Source organism: Colius striatus, chromosome 3, assembly GCF_028858725.1.
Source record: "Colius striatus isolate bColStr4 chromosome 3, bColStr4.1.hap1, whole genome shotgun sequence".
In the NCBI taxonomy this organism is placed as follows: Eukaryota; Metazoa; Chordata; class Aves; order Coliiformes; family Coliidae; genus Colius; species Colius striatus.
The window spans coordinates 54,165,377-54,186,057 of record NC_084761.1 but is presented as its reverse complement, the minus strand read 5'-3'; the positions used below and the strand labels follow the sequence as shown (position 1 = coordinate 54,186,057).

General features: G+C 35.4%; 1 protein-coding gene across 1 annotated transcript in view; it reads left to right on the top strand.

Annotated features, from left to right (window-relative positions):
* Positions 1-20,681, top strand: part of PDGFC (platelet derived growth factor C) — a 136,181-nt gene that overhangs the window by 69,299 nt on the left and 46,201 nt on the right. Inside the window, exon 3 of the mRNA XM_061993375.1 lies at positions 11,179-11,374. Within this exon, the coding sequence (XP_061849359.1) occupies positions 11,179-11,374 (196 nt within the window). The remainder of the gene's footprint in view (positions 1-11,178; positions 11,375-20,681) is intronic.

Genomic DNA, 20,681 nt, shown 5'->3' with positions numbered 1-20,681 from the left:
CTTTACAGCAGTGAGACTTTGATGTGCTCATAATACTTCCCCTGTGGCATATTTTAATCTTACCAACTAGCCTTCAGTTCCAAACAGCCTCTGTAGCACCTTCTTTGTTTTTTGTAAAACCTGCCTTTGGTTTGTTTGCCTTTTTTGGGGAGATGGTGAGGTGCTGTTTTGTTTTGTTTTTAAATTACGCAAGATTTTCCTAGGACAGACTTCAGCTAAGGTGCCTGGAAGTAAGAAGATAAGATTAACTTGGCTAGAAACTTCAATAAGCACTGAATTAACAAATTTCAGATTCATCTTAAACATTATGTGTGTGTAGAGTTCTTTTTCATGCAGTTCTAAGTAAGCAAAATTATAGACCATCAAAGTTCTTAGATACTGATATTACTGAAATCCTACAGAGGGGAACTGATTAGATATGAAAAATATTTACTTTCTTCTTTAGCCATCGTGTGCTTGAGATATGCATATTTAACTAATGTAGACTATTCATCACCAAGTGATTTAGACATCTCATTAATTGTGGTGCTGGATTAGATTATGCATATATTATTGATTTGCTCATTCTAATTTACATGAGAGCATAAGCTTCTGAGCTTAATGTTCCTATCTTGTTTTTTTTTTTTTTTCCCCAGTTGAATCACTGGCTTCATCTACTAGTGTTGAAACCATTGATAAACTTGTGTTGGGAACAAATTGAAATTTTTAGGCATAAAATTATACATGGTGCATCAAGATGTTGTTATTTATAAAAGCTACTCTCTTCTTTATAGTACCTTGCTGCTATGCCCTGCTAAAATGTAGTGCCTTAATATAAGGCACAATTTCATTTTGTTGAAATTGATATAGTTTTCTTCTACTTTGAATTATAGAATTCTCTTCAACAATTACAGCATGGGGATTCAAGTCATTCTGTAGTGATTCCAAGTATAAATAAGACAAAATCTTTTTTATTTCACTTTTTTTTTGCCAAATAGAATCCTGGATTTTAATTTCTTCCTTACCTTGAGACTCATGTGATGTGAACTCTGAATTCAGCTTGTCCAAACTACAGTTAACAAGTTCAGTTCTGTGCCTGTGGAATTAATAGTTTCACCTTCTGCTGCAAGGAGTTCAAGCAAGGATATAGATTCAGCCATAACAGGCATACAAAGCACATTCTGAAAAGTATGTTAAGAGACTGAAAAGTGATTTTCATCATATAACCTGACCTGGTTTGCAGTTGACCTAGAATAAATTATCAGTGAAGCAGCTCTTGTTCGTTTGTGGACAGACAGACTTCTAATATCTGTACTAGGCAAGAGAACACTACTAATACTACTACAACTATGTCACTACTTTTTCTACCATTGAATCTTAAAACAAAGCTGTGTTGTCTAAACTGAAGCTAGTTCCCTCAGGGCAGTCATCAAACTGTACTATGAAGGCCAAGGATCTAATTTGTTAATGTTTACTTGTTCTTCAGAAGTGTAGTAAAATTGTGCAAAATGTTTTTTGATCCTTGTTTTCCCCCAACCCTCCCATACGCTAGTATGTATTTTCCAAAGGATTTGAAGAATATTATGAATGTTTTTTCAAGGGTTAAAGTTTAAAAAAGGTAAAATGGCAGATCTGGCTGATCTGTCAATCACAACACAAAGTAAGACAATTGTGGAAAGCAGCAGACCCGATTTCAAATTGAACAGTAGCTTTTGATGTGATGTTATGATTGAACAAATTATGTTAAAGGAATACATCTCTCTATAGCACTACCAAGACTTGGGAACGCCACAGACAGTTGCCTTGGATAGTTTTAGAAAGGTTGAAGAATGGAAAACTTACCTGAAACTAGGGACATTGGAGTGACTTAAGAGTTTCAAATCTCACTTTTCACAACTGTGAAGACTTTTCAGATGATACCATGTAAGGCTTCTTGCTCCTGGGTTAAACATAACTCTGTGAGAAGACTTTTACGTTAGAGGTAGGAATAAAAAAAAAGTCAGAAGATCTAGTGATAGAAGCTGGAGCTTCATGTGTGAAATTGCTAATAAATGATATATTAATAAATCAGAAATGAACATGTGAAAAAAGGTGAACAATGGCAGCCCTGAGGAATGAATACCAGTATACCAGTAGGTTTCTGAAGACCACAACACTGCATATAATCTTTTCAGTGGAATAAGTTCTACTGGGATGGTCCTTGAGACCCTACTGTTAGTCCTCTTCAAAGACACCTGCTATACTAGATTAGCAACAGGGTCTTTTGGAAGCAGTTTTACTTAAGACACGCTGCTATATTGCACATGCCATAGGACATACGTCTTTTACATACGTCTTTATAGTCTGTCTGGAAAAATAGAAAGGTGAGAGTAAAGTAGAGATAAATTGTGTACAAATGTAAAAGATGAACTCCCTGATGTGCATAAAGTCTGAAAGACCAGGTAAAGTCATACCACTTGCAGTTAATTGAAAATGGCATGTATTTTACTAATCTAAAGTTAGAGAGAATTGCAGGAATCCTGTCACAGAAGCTATATATTTTATCCTATAATAAATTACTCTAAATATTAATTGCTTGTCATTGTGGACTGTATAAAAGATATCTGTGGTGTTCATGTACATGTCAATAACCATCAGGGTCAGAGACACCTGTTAAAGGTATTATGTCTCCATATGGTGATTTTATACTGTACAAAACCTTCCTATTTTCTTCTTGCAGAAAGACAGTCTCTTGTAGCTGGACTTCTGCTTCCTTTCTAAATTGCTTCTAGACGTGTAAATCCTCTTCTGGAAGACTACTTTTCTGGAGTATTGCATGATTTTATCTTCCATGCAAGGATATTAGAAATGAGTTTTTCAAGGTTTTAATTTTGTGCTGAGTTCTGTGCACTTGAAGTTCTTCCAGTTCAATAGCAGTTGCAGATCAGTATTGATATTGCATGGCAACTTTTTGCCAAAACAACATCTAGCAATCATACTTTCTTTTAGCAGGTTACAGCAGTTAAAACTTCTTTTGCTTCAATGTCTATGAAAGATATAATGGGTTTTTCATGTCTGAATTTGAATGTATAGTGTATTCCAGTTTAGAAAATACATAATCAGATGCCAAATAATTTCTTTATAGTACTTTCTTTGTTTCCCTTGCCTTTTTAACATATGGCTATGCTGGAGGTACATTTTCTGTATTCATAATGTAAGTCTGAGGCAGATTTAAGTTGGCTTTTGGAGTTCCCAGTAGCAATGCTATTTCTGTACCAAGAGTTTGGCACAGGCTTTGTTGTTTGCTTAGGACCCTCTGCATTTTGATAGAGAACTGAATACCGTGTTGGGTTCATTGTTATATTTACAGTTAAAACTAGCCCTACATGTACTGCAGTCACACCTTCAACTGTAGTGTACAAATCCCTGGCTTTTATTTATGTCTCGTCTTATATAACTTCATCGCTATGTCTTCTCCACACCACCACCCCCCCTCACCTGCTTCTTAAAACATGATCAGGACATGGTGTCAGGACACCTGAGATGAGATGTAACTAACACATACGGTATCCATAGAGTCTGTTTATTCACACTGAATTCCACATGGACAATGGATAATCGTTTTCACAAATATTTATTACTATCTGCTCTTAACAAGTGGTGCACAATATAAACCAAAGGAATCATAAAGAAAAGGGGCATAATGAAATTAAGCCTTGCTTTTAAACAGTATGACTTAAGATCAAGAAGTGAGATTTTCAGATGGGTTAAATTGAAAGAATTTTTCTGTGAAGGATATGAGTCACATGTATTTAAAAACATACAGGGAGTGATGAAGTACAAGTAGGTTTGAAGAGATGACATTGAAACTAATACTTTTGACTAAGATGACAGGAGATCCAGATTCATTTAATGGTTTTTTTGAAGTTATCTTCTTGCACTTCTAACCACTCTGTGTCACGCACAGTCTGGAAAATCAAAATAATATACTGCTCTGTTTCTCTGTCCCTTCCTACATTTGCTGGTATGTACAATCTTTCAAGACAGACTGACATACTGTGTGGGCATGTGTGTGGTCTCTAGTATTAACAAAGCTAAATTTGGATGTAGCTTGTTAGTGCTGTTGTAATAAAATTGAAAAGAAATTGCAAATTGAGCATTTGTATGTGATGTTTTTTCAAATTCACTTGAGTTTCTGATGTTGCCATAAATCCTATTTTTTTCTTATAATTCGTGTTGATGTTTGTTTACCTTTAAGAATTTAATTAAGGTTTTTCAAATCTTTGCTGAGGTGAAGTTGTGATGACCTCATTGCTGTTGATGTATTGAAGGTCATGTATTTAGGCTTATTATATCTATTTACCCTTGATACTGTTGGTCATGTAACTGTAATATGGTGTCTATAAAACATCTATGGTACTTTGTCTGGGAAATGTTATAACCTTGCCTCTTCATCTACACCTCCAGAAGAGTTCATGATTTTGGGTTGATTCATCAAGTATGTAAATAATTTTGGCTGGGAGAAGAGATGAGAGTTTTCTTTCCTTAAGTGATGCCTTTTCTGTTAAAGAGAATGGACATAGGGAGCAGTCCTAGACTGCAGTCTGTATTATGTGATGGTTACTTACAGTACAATATTGTTATTAGGAAAAAAACTGAGGCAAGAACAAAAGTGGAAAAATATTATCAAAAGGACCAGAGTGACATTTTTTTATCCATAGAAGAAAAGAAGAATATTGCTATAATAAATGTGACTACTAATTGTCATGTTGCAGAGCTCTGTTAAGTTTTGAAAACTGGAATGTATTTTTATTTCATGAATATGCAACACAGTAATAATCCTACTTGTTTCAGGATAATATTTGACCAGTGACTGAAAAAAGCAGATGGTAATATTAAGAGTCCATTATAAAATAATTGTTACAATTGTTTCCAATAGTTTTATGTATTTAATATAGCTGGAATTCGTCTCATATTCAAGTCAGCAGGAGCTTTAATATTGATTCCAGTGCAATCAAGACTTTACCTGTGGACATTGGAATAAATGCTTATTGAAACACTCTAAAATAATCAGATTTTTAAGCATGTGATAATACCTAAAAGTTACCTCATCTAACACTTTGCAAAAGGAATTCTTTATCTTGGCTAAAATGTGGTATTTGTCTAGTTTTAAAAGCTATTGAGAAGTTCAGGACCAAGACTGCCTTTCAAAAGAGTTTGGTCTGAAAACAGATCTCAACAAAGGTTACTTTTACTGCAAGAAGGTTTACCATGCACAAACCTCCCTACTTAATTGCCATCCTCTTCTTTGAGCAGAAGCCAGAGTACTAGGCAGAACACTAGCAGAATATTTGAAGATTATAAAGTATACATTTGTAAAGTAAAAACATAAACTCTTTTTTTGTTTCTTGATGCAATTTGGAATCAAAGTCTTGTTAGTATATTATGGTTATTAGTAGTTATGGTTATCTTCTGCAAGATGTTAGGTCATGCAGTGTTGGTAACTTTATAAAATCTGTTACCACAGTGCCATTCTCTCTTCTTCAATGAAGTCTTGGGGTGTTTTATTTTATTTTTTTGATTTCTTTCTCCCCTTTCTTTTTCTTCCTTTTGTCCTTCCCTGTTGGGCCAGCTGCCAAAACTGAGAGTTCCTGAAGATCAATTAGAAAGCTTTTGCTTCTCTTCTCACTTCTTCTGTGTGCAGTTGTTCACATAATGTTCTTTACATAGCTTCAGCAGAAAGATCTTTAGCCTGCAGTTAAATAGTGTGGTATATTCAGTGCCTAAGGTAACAGTACAAGTTTGAACTCAAAATAGTAACTGAAGAAAAAAAAGAATAGATTAAATTGTAGTATTTAAAAAAACAAATCGTCCTCTATACATTCATCTTGTTGTGTGAGCTGTTTTTTTTTTTTCAAGTGTGAGGTAAGTATGTATTAGAGGGAGCAGTAATCTAAAGATGTAATATTTCTCCTACATATTTCTACTTTGCTACTTTATATCAATATAACGTCTTATATGTTGTATTCTTTTATATTTGCTAATTTAAGTAACAAGTACCCATGTAAGTTAGCAGATTCCCAGTCAGAAGTTGAATTTATCATGCCATGATGGTTGACAGTTTATACGTGTATGTTGTGTGTGTGTGCGCTGTGGGTATATGCACTTCTCTCTATATTTTTTCTTACTAATGCCTGAAGAATCCCGTAAAGATTTCAAATAGCTAGCTATATCAAAGTGTAGAAGCAACTCAAAATGAAAAATCCACAGAGATTTAGCCCAGAAAAGCCACTTAAGAGAAAAGCTGTCTTAGGAGATATAGCAATCCTGTATGAAGTTTTCTCACTATTGAAAAGTGGATGATAAAACAAACTCTGGGTGCTTCAAAAGCATTTCTTGGAGTACTTGAGGTACAATAGTTAAGAGGAACAGACTGCTTGTTAGGTAGGTTGAAAATTGGCTGGACAGACAGACTTTGAAGGCTTAGCATCTAGTTGATGTCAGGCAGTGAGGAGGCTAGGCTCACTTATTCTGGGAAAGATAAGGCTATGGGGCAGTCTAATAGCAGGCCCTCAATTGCCTGAAGAGCAGTAGCAGGGGGATGACCAAGTTAAACTCTTCCTGGTAGGGACGCAGACTGTACAAACAAACCAAACCTTCAAAAAAACGTGTCTAGAAATTGCAGCTTGAGAGGTTCAGGTTGGACACTAGAAAAAATGCCTTACCTAGGGAGACAGTACAGCCCTGTGGAGTTTCTATCCATGAGGGGTTTTGATTATTAGCTAGAAACTGCCAACCCTCGAATGAGTGACCTGCTGTGGGGTAAGCAGGAGTTGTAACCAAATCAGGAGCTGTGACTGGAAGTCTCCAGAGCAGTGTTTGTATGATTTTGATCGTCTTTGCTCTGATATCCATCTTATCGTGAACAATATTAAGTGGGGGTATTTGTCTTTAATTTTCTGCCAATAACAGATGATTTTCCAGCTTTTCCTTTTTACCTTGAAAAAGAGTTAAATTTCATTTTGAATGTTAGATTCAGATTATAGCTAAGAAGTGCCTGGAGGCAACTGAGACAGAGGATAGATAGAGGTACTCATGTATGCCTTGAGTTACTACTTCTGAAAGTAGACTTACTTCTTTTTGGAAGTCTGGTGAGAGAGGAAGAAATTACATGTTATGTTACATTTCAAAGAATTTCTTCTACAAAGTCTGTTTCTGTATATATGTGGAGAGTTGTAAAGATTATACAAGAACGTTGTCAGGAAATCCTTTTGATTAGTTTAATTAAAGAAGCCTTCCCTAAAGTTCTGTAGTAATGAACAGCTAGTAACTGTCATCTGCTTGAGTTTTAAAGCAGAGGACTCACACATACTGCAATGTTGCCGTGTATCTGAAAAAGCCGTAATAGTAATTGGTAAATATTTAGACTTAAAATGGTTCTTTCATTAGAATTTCACTTTTTTTCTCCTTTTTTTTTTTTTTTTTTTGAAAGCAGCGATAGCCACACACGAGCTAATGCTGTTTCTGAAGGCCTAACAGTTGATTTTCATAATTAAGGGCTATTGAATTGAATATATTAAACAAATAATATATTAACAGTGTGTGATTAGCAATACTCTTGTCCTGTTGTGACGTTAGTGTAGGTTTAGTAAAAAGTTTTAAAAAGCAGTTTTACTGGTACTGTGTGACCTCTAAAGTGAATCAGCCTTTGAAGTGAATCAGTGCAGAGGCTGTTACTCCACTCTTGGTGCCCCTTTCTTCTGCAACTTCTTGTCTGACTCCTGAACTGTGTGTGATTTGTCTGAGTTTTACCTATGGCCCTCGCTCAAATATAGTGATTATGATATACTAAGAAAGAGGTATTTGCTGTATTTAAAAAGTGTCAGCACTGATCTTCATGAAATGTGTTGTGCCCATGGGGGAAGAGATCTGCTTTGAAGTAGGCAGGAATGAGCTTGTCTAGTCGATGGGTTTAATTTCAGTTTACAGTGGCATCTGCTGATCTGTTTGGTGATACTGAGGTTTTTCATCTGTGTTACCACATTGGTGGAAGGGTTAGGCACCGCTGTGCTTTCAGAATGCCTGGAATCTTGTAATTTTCAGGGACAGACTTTTTACATTGATAGATATATAAATCTGGTGATAGCATCTTGTACCACATCAAAGACAACTGCAGTTGACTCATTCTTCAACTCAGGCTATGCTAAGTTTGTGCCGTCCTTTCCTAATAAGCATAACTGTGTCATATCTCTGGGTCAGCCTAGGGATTTTTCCCATCTAGCACACCGTGTTTCCGGGACTTTTTCCTGCAGGTGATCTCAGCTGCCTATCCTGGCGAAGCATTTTACTGAGAATCCAAATACATTTTATTGTTCCTTGTCTGTACCAATTTCCCCATCTTAGCATTACCCTCTGGCCAAGATGGCTTTTTGTCTACTTTAGTCTTTGCCTAAAGTGATTCTTCAGGGTTGTTTTATGCAGTAATATTTTTTTTCCTTTTTTTTGATGGGGCCAGGGGTGGTTAGGTGGAGAGATGGTTGTTAATAGAATCAAGAAAGATCACAGCAGCAATGTAGCTATCTTTGGAGTTATACAGCTGACTGCTATAAATCTGACTGAACTTGTTGTTCCCTTTTAAGTGTTACTTGGGCTAATTTATCCCTAAAATAAAGCCAGGAATTGCTAAGCCATTCCACAAAGAATAAAGACTACAGTTTTGTCTTAGCCACGTTCAGTTAACTGTTTTTTATACAGATTATGCAAAATAAATGTTCAGAACATGCACAAACTCCATAGGAAAAGGCCAGCTTTTTGAGGTACAATGGTACAATTTATGTAGAACGGATAAAAAGGAATATTACAGCTTATCTGAAGACAAACACCAAACTTCATTCTCCAGTGACAGCAATTACTTGCCTTTGTAGTCATACAAAATAATTCTTTTGTAAGAGGAGAAATTCCACTGTGGAGAGCAAATATTTGAAATGGAGCAAGTGATGTGTGTGGGAATTTGATATGTTCATGGAACATTGTTGTGTTCTAAAGTAAATAGATATTTTTTCTTCACAAATGGAGGAGCTGAAGGTACTGGAGATGCCACAACTTCTGTTCACTAAATTGCCTTATGCCTTTTCTTCACTTTGCCACTTTCTGTTGACTTTTCATTCAATACGCTTGGATTACTTACAGTCCTTACTTGCAGCACTGTCCTTATCATTGTCCTGATGATTCAAAATAAAACATTTTTTCAATATATTGTGTATGTAATGTAACATGGACTGTAATCCTGTGTGGTTTTTTAAAGACTAAACAAACTACTGAATATAGTGGCACCAGAAACCACACTTTGACATCTTTGTCTGAAATGATGGTCCTTTGCATACTTTGGAAATAGCACTCTGGTGTGCTAATCTCTGGGAAAGTATTTTTTATTATTGTTGGCTCCTGTGTTTAGCATGCAACTCTCAGCTGACATACTATACATTATAGAAAAATGCTTCTGACTCAGCTAGCAAAAACCCAGCGAAGGAATCCCACAATCCACTTTATGTGCCTTTTTTGTGCACTTTTTTTTAATTACTGCATGCTGTCCTCTCTTATTTGTGCACAAGACAGCTGGTACTCCTCAACTGGATATGGATACTGGCAACACCACACTCCATCAGTTTTCTATAGGCAGCAATTTCACTTAAAAGGAAATTTACAGTTTTCATACCACAAGTAGAAGGCACATCAGAATAGAACAGAAAAGTTCATGAGACTTTCAATCTATACTTAAATATAATTTATTCTTTTAAAATAACAATGCTGTTTCTATTGCCTTCTTTTCTTGCATGACATTAATTTAGCTGTCAGCCTTTACATGTTGCCATAATAAGATACAATTGCAGTGTATATTTTCATTGTAGACTGAAGCTTATACGTCTTATATAACTTCAGACAAATATTCATTGTAATGCTGGTTATAAAATGATCAGAAAAATAGGATAACAGATCTAACTGAAAACTACAAGCTTATTTTGTTATTGAAGTTATTAACAGATAACTCTGAGAATTCCTATGACTTGCTGACCAAAACATCAAACCTGATTGAACACAGTTTTTTAGAAAAGGCCGTATTTTTTCCTGAAGTCATATGCTGTAGCATAAGAGCTTTTTTTTTCCTATGATGTGCTTATGGAATTAAATGTTGTAATTTAGAGATTTCATCATTGTCACAATGTTAAAATGTATTTAATATCAATGCCTTATTTTTGCAGCTAAATACCCAATATGAGATGAGTCCAGCTAATGAACGTGAATCGCTATGAATACTGGGCACTTGAGAACAAGGTTTCTTGAGTTACTGTGAAGAGAGTTGTAGCTGTGAAAGGCATGGCTGCTGCTCACTGAAGGAGTCTTTTCCTTTTGACACCTCTTTGCAGTTATGAAATCATAACCTGATGAGTTCTTTTCAGCAGTTTCAGTGTTATATGTGCTTTAAAAATTAAATGTAGTTGGCCTATTTATTTTTAATTAATTTACTGCTGCAATGTAAAATATTAATTTAATTTTACATATATTTAGTCTAACAATACTCTGAAGAATTTTGATGAATGCCCTCCATTGAGGCTCGTCATTAAAAGCCTGGTTTCTTACATTTGGTGACTCCCAGGTTTCCCAAGCATGTCCCAGTTTCCTTCCTCTGTTGGGTAACTTTGTTCTGATACAATCTTCAGGAAGGTGGCAGCCATCAAATTCTTGGCACAGTCATCATTAGCAAGAGGCCACTTTCAACTATCACTTTTGTGATAGGTGTGAGCAGACCTTTCCCTGTATCCTCCTGTGATCTCAGTGCAATCTGCCGTAACAAATGAAACCATTGGCAGGCTTCACGGTGTCATCTCTTGGGCTGCTGGGCTTCTGTGAGGAGTTCAGTCTTGCATTCAGGTGTTTGCAGTCACACATCTCTAACCTCCACTTGAACTTCTGTTCTGCTTTCTGAGCAGTAGTTGGGACTTGGGTTTGAATAACTTTTTGCCAGCAGAATAGCCAGCAGAGTAATAACTTAGCACTTTTGGGTTGTTGTTATTGTCTAGATTTTCAAGGAAGAAATTCCTTGCAAGATGAAGAAAAGCAAACAAAACAAGAGTGTCTTTATCTGTGCATACTATAAAAACGCTTTAGGAAAATGGGACTAAATGATTACTGATGCATCTGTTTTCTATCTCTTTACTATAGGCGTGCAGGATCCTCAGCATGAGAAGATAATTACTGTTACTACTAATGGAAGTATTCACAGCCCCAAGTTTCCACACACATACCCACGCAATACTGTACTAGTGTGGAGATTAGTAGCAGTAGATGAAAATGTATGGATACAGCTTACTTTTGACGAAAGATTTGGGCTTGAGGACCCAGAAGATGACATTTGCAAGTAAGTTACTTAGAAAAATCTGAAGGGAGGTATGGGGACTGGAACAAAAGTGTTGTTCAGATTTTGCAAAAATGTGACATCTGCTTGTTAATATATTTATAAAATTCATCCTTTAAAGTATTAGTTTATGACTTTCTTTTGTAGTGCTAGAGAAGGATTTTGTACTTGAAAGCTTTTCCTTCTACTTTGAGCATCTGGGCCACAGCTATGATACAAAAATGTAGAATATTTAATCTCTCAAAAGTTTTGACAACTGGGAAAATATTCTTTATTCTTTATATTCTGTAGATTATTCTAATTTTATTCTATATTATTCTAATCTTTACAGAGAAAATATGGGTAGGCAGCTTACCTGAAATGGAATTCAGGTCATAATTCAAAGTGTAACATCCTTGTTCAGAAAACCCCACATACTACTGAATAATGTTTTAATGGCCTTAATGGTCAAGTTCTCAATTTTCTATGAAGAATAGCACTTACAGTGTTACATTGACACTCTCCAAAGCTATTATTTTTTCATAAACAATAAATATTCTACCTTCTCAACCACTGATGTGGGCTTCTGTAGGACCTGTGAAATCTGTATTTCCTTCCTATGACTAGCAGAGTGAAGGCTTTTATAGCTATGACTATGACATAATGGTATCCGGATGGATGTTGTTCAGAACCAAGCCACCTGATTGATCATGTTTTGGATATTTCATGAGGCAGTAGGGGCTGACATCACATGTGTATCCTGTGTGTGGATGAAAGGGGAGAGATCCTAAACTTTTCTGTCCTGTATCTGTCTTGCTGTCACAGCAACACATCGTAGAAGACACCCCAATGTGAGAATAGTGATATGTGGTCTGAACTCTTTTCAGTAAACTAAGTAACAGATAAAATATGTGATTTGTGTGCCCCTGCAGAGGTACTTCACACAAGATGTTTCTTTCAAAATAGCTTTTTGTTTTGGTTTGGTTTTGTGTTTGGGTTTTTATTTTTGAGTACCTCATACACATTTGACTTGATTATTGGTTTCAGTTTTTCTAATTGATACTTGATTGGTTTAATATCTTGTATCAACTTTTGATAACAAATTTGCATTTTTTAGAGGTTACTTTTGCTCTTGTCCTTTATTTGGAAGCTGAGAGTCACAATTGATGGGCAGATTTTTTTTTCACAATTCTGAAGGGAGCAATTGTCAAGGCCATGTTAAATATAATTACAATGCTAAGTACTATAAACATATGTTTGCTCAGATGAGTGCACTCCCTTTGCACAAGAATTCTAGTTTTTTAAATGAAAACTTAGCTTGCTTTTTCTTTTCTTTGCATATGGCAGAGTGAAGTGACGAGTGAAAGAAAATCCAGGTAGGGTGACTCATTCGTCCACTTGCAAAGAAAAAAGTAAGATAAGTTAAAATATTTTTAATGTTGTAACTAGAATAGTATTTTAATGGGAGTACATTTATTTTAAGTAAACAATGTGTTGAATGCAAAAGTACCAATTAAGAACATTAATAAGTCACTCATAATCTTCACTCAGTTGTAATCTTATCATGTTCGTATTTGTGCAGGGATATCAGGAAATTGTATGAATGCAATTCCTGATACATGCAGTTTTGAGGACACATTGGGCTTTTTGGCTTGGAAGATATAACCCTCTGAAAGAGTTATATTATTGCTTTTAACCAAAAGAAAAAAATGCAGCTGGGTTTCTATGATGTTTAAATTCAGTAACAAACTCCGTAAAGGAAAAGTATACCTTGTTTGATGAGAAGAGAGTATAAATATTTGAAAAGTTGGTGAAATAAGTAAAACACAGAGTCTAACTATGTAAAACAATTCTACACAGTCCAAGTTACCAGTTATCGGAGTAGTATCTCTATATAAGTAATGTATTGGGTTTCATATCTCTTAGTTTCATAGTTCCTAATAAAATGATTTAATCTTTTCTCTGTACTTTCTATGGAAAAGCTAAGTATTTTTATTGACTACATCCCACTGTGTTTATTACTCACACTGTACCATTGTGAAGCACACAAAGAAATATTTGTGCTGTAGAGTACTCAGCAGTTTCTCCAAAAGCAAGTTGATATGGACAATAAAATATGACATGAAATGTAATGTATTATAACTTTATACCTTACAGTGACCAGGTCCTTTAGTTCTGACCTATCACTGAAAGTAGGTAGAAACTGCAGCCCAGACTTTCTATGCAACAGTGTACAGTTAGTACCAGGATACCTTTCTCTGTATGAGAGGGCCTCAGTGTTACCTGCAGTGGTCATTGTCAAAGTTTTCAGTTTCTTTATGGGCTTCTTAAGCTGCATGTTCTGGGCCATGCCAGAGCTTTCTCTGTCACTCCAAGCTGTAACGCTCTGCAGTATCAACTCATTGAACTGATGATTGAACGTGCTGCAATATATTAGTTTAAGATAACTAACAACTTTTAAAACTCATAGTAATTCAAATACTGCTCATTTATTGGAAAACAAAAGCAAACTAAACCATGTCGGCTATATAAGACTCTTTTGCTTAACTTAGTTTTGTAACAGGAAAACAGTGATGGTGATGAAGAAAACTCCTAGATAGATCCTGAAGCTATGGCAAGTTTTTGCCTGTGTCTGGCTGACCTGATCTTCTCTATGCTTGGATTTGTCCAAAGTCAGTTCTGACATGTCAAACTATTCTGGGAGGTCTCATCATCTAGAAAAAAACAACCATTTTAGAGAAATGTTGAAGGTACCGGTCTAGCCTCTACTTTAAATACTTCGCTGAATCTGAATCACAGTGATTCTGCATGGGTTTTTTTCCACTACCTTTTTTACTTACAATTCAAGTTAGAGGATTTACTAAGGCAGAGCGTTTGTATTATAGCAAATCTGTTTTCTGTGTCTTCATCTGAAAGAGTATTAATATGCGTAATTAACATCATTGTTCTAATTCTTATCAATCTTAAGCATGATTGCTGTATTCTGTATGTTTTGGAAGAAAATTTTAAGTTGTAATTTTTTTAAAATAAACTTCTGGTATTTTACCTCTATTTCTCTAGATGTTTTTTATCTTCTGGTTTTACAATTGCGATGTGCTTGAAATTTATGTAGTTAATCTCTGCATTGCTTGAAATACAGCTAATGATTTTTTTTAACAATACTTCTACTTCATCTGCACTACATCCTTTCTGTGGACAAAATATTAGTCTCAATGTGTCCTTTCCAAAGTGATCACAGTCTCCAATTTGTGTGGAAACTAGATCTATGTGTGTATCTCAAAAGAGATATAGGTTATTTGATTGATAATATGGATATATAGAAGTCTACAGTAATGCAGTAATTTTTGTATTTTATACTGTTTGATTTCAATTGTGACTCACAAAAGAAAGAGGTTACAAATTAAAAAAATGCTGCAGCAAACCAAATGAACAAAACTGGAGAAGGAAGCAATGTCCTGTTTTGTGCAGTACTGTTTAGATGATAGAACCTCATAGTGAATTTTCCTGACATGAGGGAAAACCTAGCTAGCTGAGGAATAGTGGATTTACATTCTGTATGCCCATCCTCTTTGATGAAGAAAAAGCTTTTCTTCTGCTGATATGATAGCTGATATGACAGGTCATTCTTTTCATGATGCTAACTCCTCAATGCTCTTTTAATTATGAAGCCATTAGACTTCTGTGCCTGACAGCTCCTATCATCAGGGAGATGCCATAACTACTCTTGACCAGGAGGGAATGTTTTTTGCTCAACTGTTGCTTGTTGTCTGAATTTGTTGTTTTCTGTCTCTCAGAGCAACTTTGCGATCAACTCCTCTGTGAAATGAAGACAAACATAGATTTAGCTTTCTTTCAGGAAGAACATAAACACAACAGTGCCTTTAGAAGGCAATCTGATATGAGGTTGTACATTGGAGCGTTACAGTGCAATGCTACAATAGGAAAAATGGAAAACCAAACTTTAGTAGTGTGCATCAAACTCTCGCTCTCCCTGTGAAGTTATCTGTTTGACTTTTAGTATATATAAAAAAATACAGAAATGTGTCACAAATCCAAAGTGCAATTATCATAAATAAGGTGATAAGGATAAAATATCTGAGTAAAAGAATGTGGAACCAATGGATAGTTGATTAGGAGATACCATTTAACCATCATCATATCAGGATAGCTATACTAATTTCTGATTAAAGTATGCACTATAATCTGTTTTGTGTGAGTGGTTTTTTTTGTTTTTTGGAGCATGAGAGCACTCCCTCATCCCTCCCTATGTGGATCTGTTCACATAGTTGTGTAAGTGAAGCATTTAGCTATAATGTTTTGAAAGAATTCCCAAAACTTGTCTACTTAATATGTGCAATAAGTCGAACTTTTGCTGAGGAAAATTAGTTAAGCTAATGCTAACGCTGGTTAAGTTAATGCTAACGTGGAAGAAAATCTATGTAAGTAGTACTGTGACTATTTTTTTCTTCTTCACATCACATAAATGCTTAATACTTGGAGTGTTATTCCTCTGAGTGTTCTTAGGATGAGGCTTTACAATAGAGCCATACACATTACATTCACTATTTTTCTTCTCCCTAATGTTTCAGTAAGGCTTCAGGCTGTTATGACTGAAATATGCTCAAGCTATTTCCTTCCATTCAGAGCGAATAAAGGTTCTTTGGTAGAAACCATAATCCAACTGGCTTCAGCAGGAACAGTGTTCCTTATGGAATGTATTGTGAGGAAATTATTGACAAGGCTTAGAAAAGACTTGGCTTATTCTGACAAGACTGAAACGAGTCTAATAAGAGGAAACAGATCCTGTCTTCATTCAATGGCTATGAAAAAGAAAAATATTTGCTTTGCTGTTTGACATAAATTGTGCCCAATGTATTATTGCAGTAAACACAATAAAAAGGCTAAACATTTTGTTATGTAATTTTCTAAAGCAACCTTTGTGTAATACAAGACAGTAACTTACACCAAGTAAGTTACACCAAGTGAGTAACTTACACCAAGTGAGAGTTCATTTATTGTAATTACCACAAATCTGATGACACATATTTTGCTTCCGTTTGACCCTTTGTCAGGGAAGGACCTTACAACATCAACAGAGTGCATGCATGAAAGAAAACTTTTAACATATTTTTATTTTAGAAAGATGGAGTTCCACCCCACATTCTGCCTCTGCTGGCAATAATGAGGAGTATACAAATATTAAGCATAGATTCAGGGAAAAAAATGTAACTCTTCACATAAAGTATTAATTCTGGGGCTTTTGAGGACAGTGAGTGTTTTACCAAGGTCTAGTTCCCAAGAAAATTGTTTTCTGGACAAATGAAGAGCTATCCTTACTGACAGACAGTCTTAAATGCTTCTTGTGGACTCTGATTACAGAGGGTAAAATTATCTCTTGGATAAGTACAAAGTTTAAGTTGGCTTTGTATAACTGGACAAAGACCTTTAAATGAACTATTCTTTATTTAAAGAGGAATTTGTGCAGACAATGTTCATAGCAACTCAACATGGCTAAGCAGCTGGGCTGCTGGGATTTGTGCTTCTCCTCACCCCTCCAAAGATGCAGAGTTACTGCTACTGCTCCTTCTATTTGAAAATTCAAATTTTGAAGTCTTCAAATTGGGGAAAAAAAAAAAAAAGTCAGCACCAAAACCCATGTACTCTGAGAGTTGAATTTTATAGTGAAGACGAGTCCTTAAAGCTCTTTTCTATTGCCATAGAATTGCAGTGTGTATTAGTTTTTATGAGATGCTACGTATATAGATTATCTAGGCTCTGTTTAGGTGACTACATAAGAGTTATACTGAAGTGTCTCCTTTGTGACCTTAGCTATAGCTCTTCAACAAAAAATGAGGTTATACTAAAGTTAAAATTTATTATAGCTCTGTTCTCTGAGTCAGATGCATTTGGATAGGACTGATTCCATTCATATGGAAGATTAATATTATGAAATTATAAAAAGCATATGAATACTCATTCCTCAATACACAAATTCTTTTTTTACTATTTTTTCTCCCCAACACAGAAGTTGCTTGTTAATAATTTTTATTCAAAGTCTTAAAAGAGGTTCATATAATTTAAATAGCTGGATGAATTCTAGTGATCAGGTGCCTTAAATTAACTGAAATACTGATAGGAAATAATTATTATGAAATAACAAACTCAAGCTTAAGTCCTTGGTGGCAGCATTGATGTTTTACTGCTGGCAGGAAGGTGACATTTTAGGCATTTTAAGTATGTAGAAAATGCGATAAAACTTGTTTTAAGGCAGCTAATGGAGTAATTTCTTCTGGTATTTGGTTGTGTTTTGCTGGTTTTGATTTTTAGTTGATCAATCCACTTGCAAAATAACTGAACAGTGATTCTATTTCAAGAGATATTTAAATGCTGAATGGATTTAAATGAAGCAGGAGAATGGTGGATGGTGAACAAAGTTTTTAAGAATTAAAATTAATTTAGGAGAAGATTCCTCTGATTATCTAACTGTTCTTCTACATAGAAATAAAAAAAAAAGTTTAGTACTACAAAGGTTATTTCTTTCATGTGAGTTCAATTGTAATAATATTATTTCAATTAATGAATGCAAAAGAGTCCAATAGACTAATCTTTCCTGCTTTCGTATGTTTTGAAGAAAAAAGTAGAGGTTTTTCACAGGGAAAAATGGATATCTGGATTTATTTCTTTTCTGTTCTTATTTCATTGAAGAAAATTGTGGTTCTTTGTATTTTCTTCTTTATTATTATTTCATTAGATTTGACTCTTTGCTTACTAACCGATTAAAACTCAGCAGGTACCACTCTGCTGGTTTAGCTACTGTCCATAGTTCATACTGTGGCAGAGGTGTGTACTGTATCCAGAAATATACACATTCATAAGGGCTCTCTACTGCTTATTAAAAGTTACTTAATACCATTTTCATAACAGTTTTATAAACGTGACAAAGCAAATGTCACAGGCAGTAAAAGAAGATTAAAAAAATAGAAATCCAACATGCAACACGATTATAACTGAGACTACTCTGTAACACACATTTCCTAAGCTTAAAAAAGATTAAACAGTTCTACAAAGAGAGTTTATAGCTACCAAGTTGTACTCTCTAAGCAAATCACAGTGCAACATAAGGAAGGCAAAGAGAAGAAGATGCTTCTCTGAGCAGAATGGGAGCATAGCCTGCATGCTATGGTCAGAAAGACATGCTGCCCAAACTTAGGGGCTATCACTGCATTTTTGCCCACCCACTTTTCCTTCCTATACAGTAAATCCAGCATTCATTTTTAGTATCCACTGTTGCTAGAGGACACTACAATGTATATTATTTAGCAGGTAATTTCAGATCTGTTTTCACAGTCCAGATGAATGATAGGATACTGATTGCTCATCAGTAGGAAATTGATAGGATCTCATACTCCTTTTTCAAACCAGAGGCTGCACTCATTGACTTTAAAAACACTTTAGGCTCCTTAACATTCCTTCCTGGTCCTTTCAATCTCAAGCAAGCTGCTGAATTAAACAGCTTGAATTAAACTGTCCACAATATAAAAATATTTTTGGAAAGCATCCTAATCCTAATTTATTGCTTCTAAAATTGTTTCATGTTAGCATAGTTGGCTGTCATTGTAATGGTTAGGATGAAAATATTTTCTTTGAAAATGAGCATGCTAGGGTCTTGCTTCTGTCTACAGTACTCTGAGAACACTTGTTGATGGAGTTCCCCTATACTGCTCTCTCCTCCTCCTACAGTGAGAAGTAAATGTCTACTACAAGGAAACACAAAACCACGCTATGAGCCACCACTATCTGTGCTCAGGGATGTAGATAGACTCTGTTGCCACCTGCAGTTACTGGTGTGGCTCTCAAGATCTGATGTCAACAGAAATTCAAGCTGCAAAGGCAGGCACAGCAACATAGTCTGAAGTTACTCTGTGTAGTGTGCAAATATTCCAGTTTATACATAGCATGCACTCCCTCCTTGATATTTTCTGAGTTACTGAAAGTCTAAGTATAGTTAAGCCTATAGGCTCACCATTTCATTTATAACCAACTTTCTCCCGTTTAATCAACAGGAATAGCAGACATAGCAACTGTCCTATTCCTAGATGGACAGTTGTGTTTCTTCACCTGTTACATAGCTGCTTTTTTTTCTTCCTCTTGTCTTCTTCCTCTGTTCTCTCTCTCTCACTGTATGCTATGATCACTTCATTATGTGTATTATCAATATTTTAATCAAGTATGTTGCTCACATGAAATTTTAGTTAGCATTACCAGCAAATACTGTCAGTTGGACAAATCAGTAACAGTACTGACTTGCCCTTTATCTGCTTATCCTTTGGGACAAAGTAGAAGTGAGATGCAATACAATTTATGTTAATCTGTTCTCATCTGATCATCAGGATATCTGAGAAGATGTGTGTGTATGAGAAACTGCAAAAAGGGAGGAAAAAAGGTTTAAATGGTCATGGGGGAATGTCTTAGGGGTTTTGTAAAGTAAAAGATGTAGATCTTTTCCTTCTCTGACAGTAACATGAGAAGAGGGAGACCAGTAAACTAGCAGCAATTATTCAGAAGTACTGCTTCAGACTAGCCTTTGATTCATATGCTGTGACTGGATTAAAAATAAGTTTGCATAATTTTATGACCATTAATTTAAAATAAACTGAAGTGAGAAGAAACTCTTTACACTCTTCAGGTGAAAACAGGTCTCCCACTAGGATTGGGAGACATTTTTCTGCCTTATGCAGTGTCACGCAACTGCTCAGTTACATTACAGGGATTTTTTGCTTTGTGTTCAAGTAGCAGTTTCTACTCTGTCCTGACGCAGGATATTGGACTTCATGACAAATGATCTGTTCTAGATTGCTAAATCATGTGTGCTAGTCTAGCAGCCAAGAGACTTACCTGTTATTGTATTGCTGAACTAAAGAAATAAAAGTGTTTTTGTTTAAATAAACATATATAGAGCCCAAATCTCCATTGAGCTGGGCAAGAGGGAGGGAGGAGGGAGAAGGGAAATCTGACAAGCGTATGATGTTAGAGGGGAAGGAGTATTGCCTACACTAGCTTGTGAATCTTCACATGCTAAACATGCCCTTTAGAAAAATCTTTTGTTTACTTTCAAATTCTGCTTTTAAATATGGTTAAGAAATTGCTTAGCCAATAGTTTTCACATCAACTGGAGCCATTACTGTGTTCCAGGATATAAAAAATGTGCATATAGAAAAAATTTCTATTTGGAATGCTAGGATAAATATTTAAAACACTGCCTGGAAAACAATGGTAAAACATAATCATGGATTCACAGAGGCAGGAATAGATACATTGACCACTATGAAAA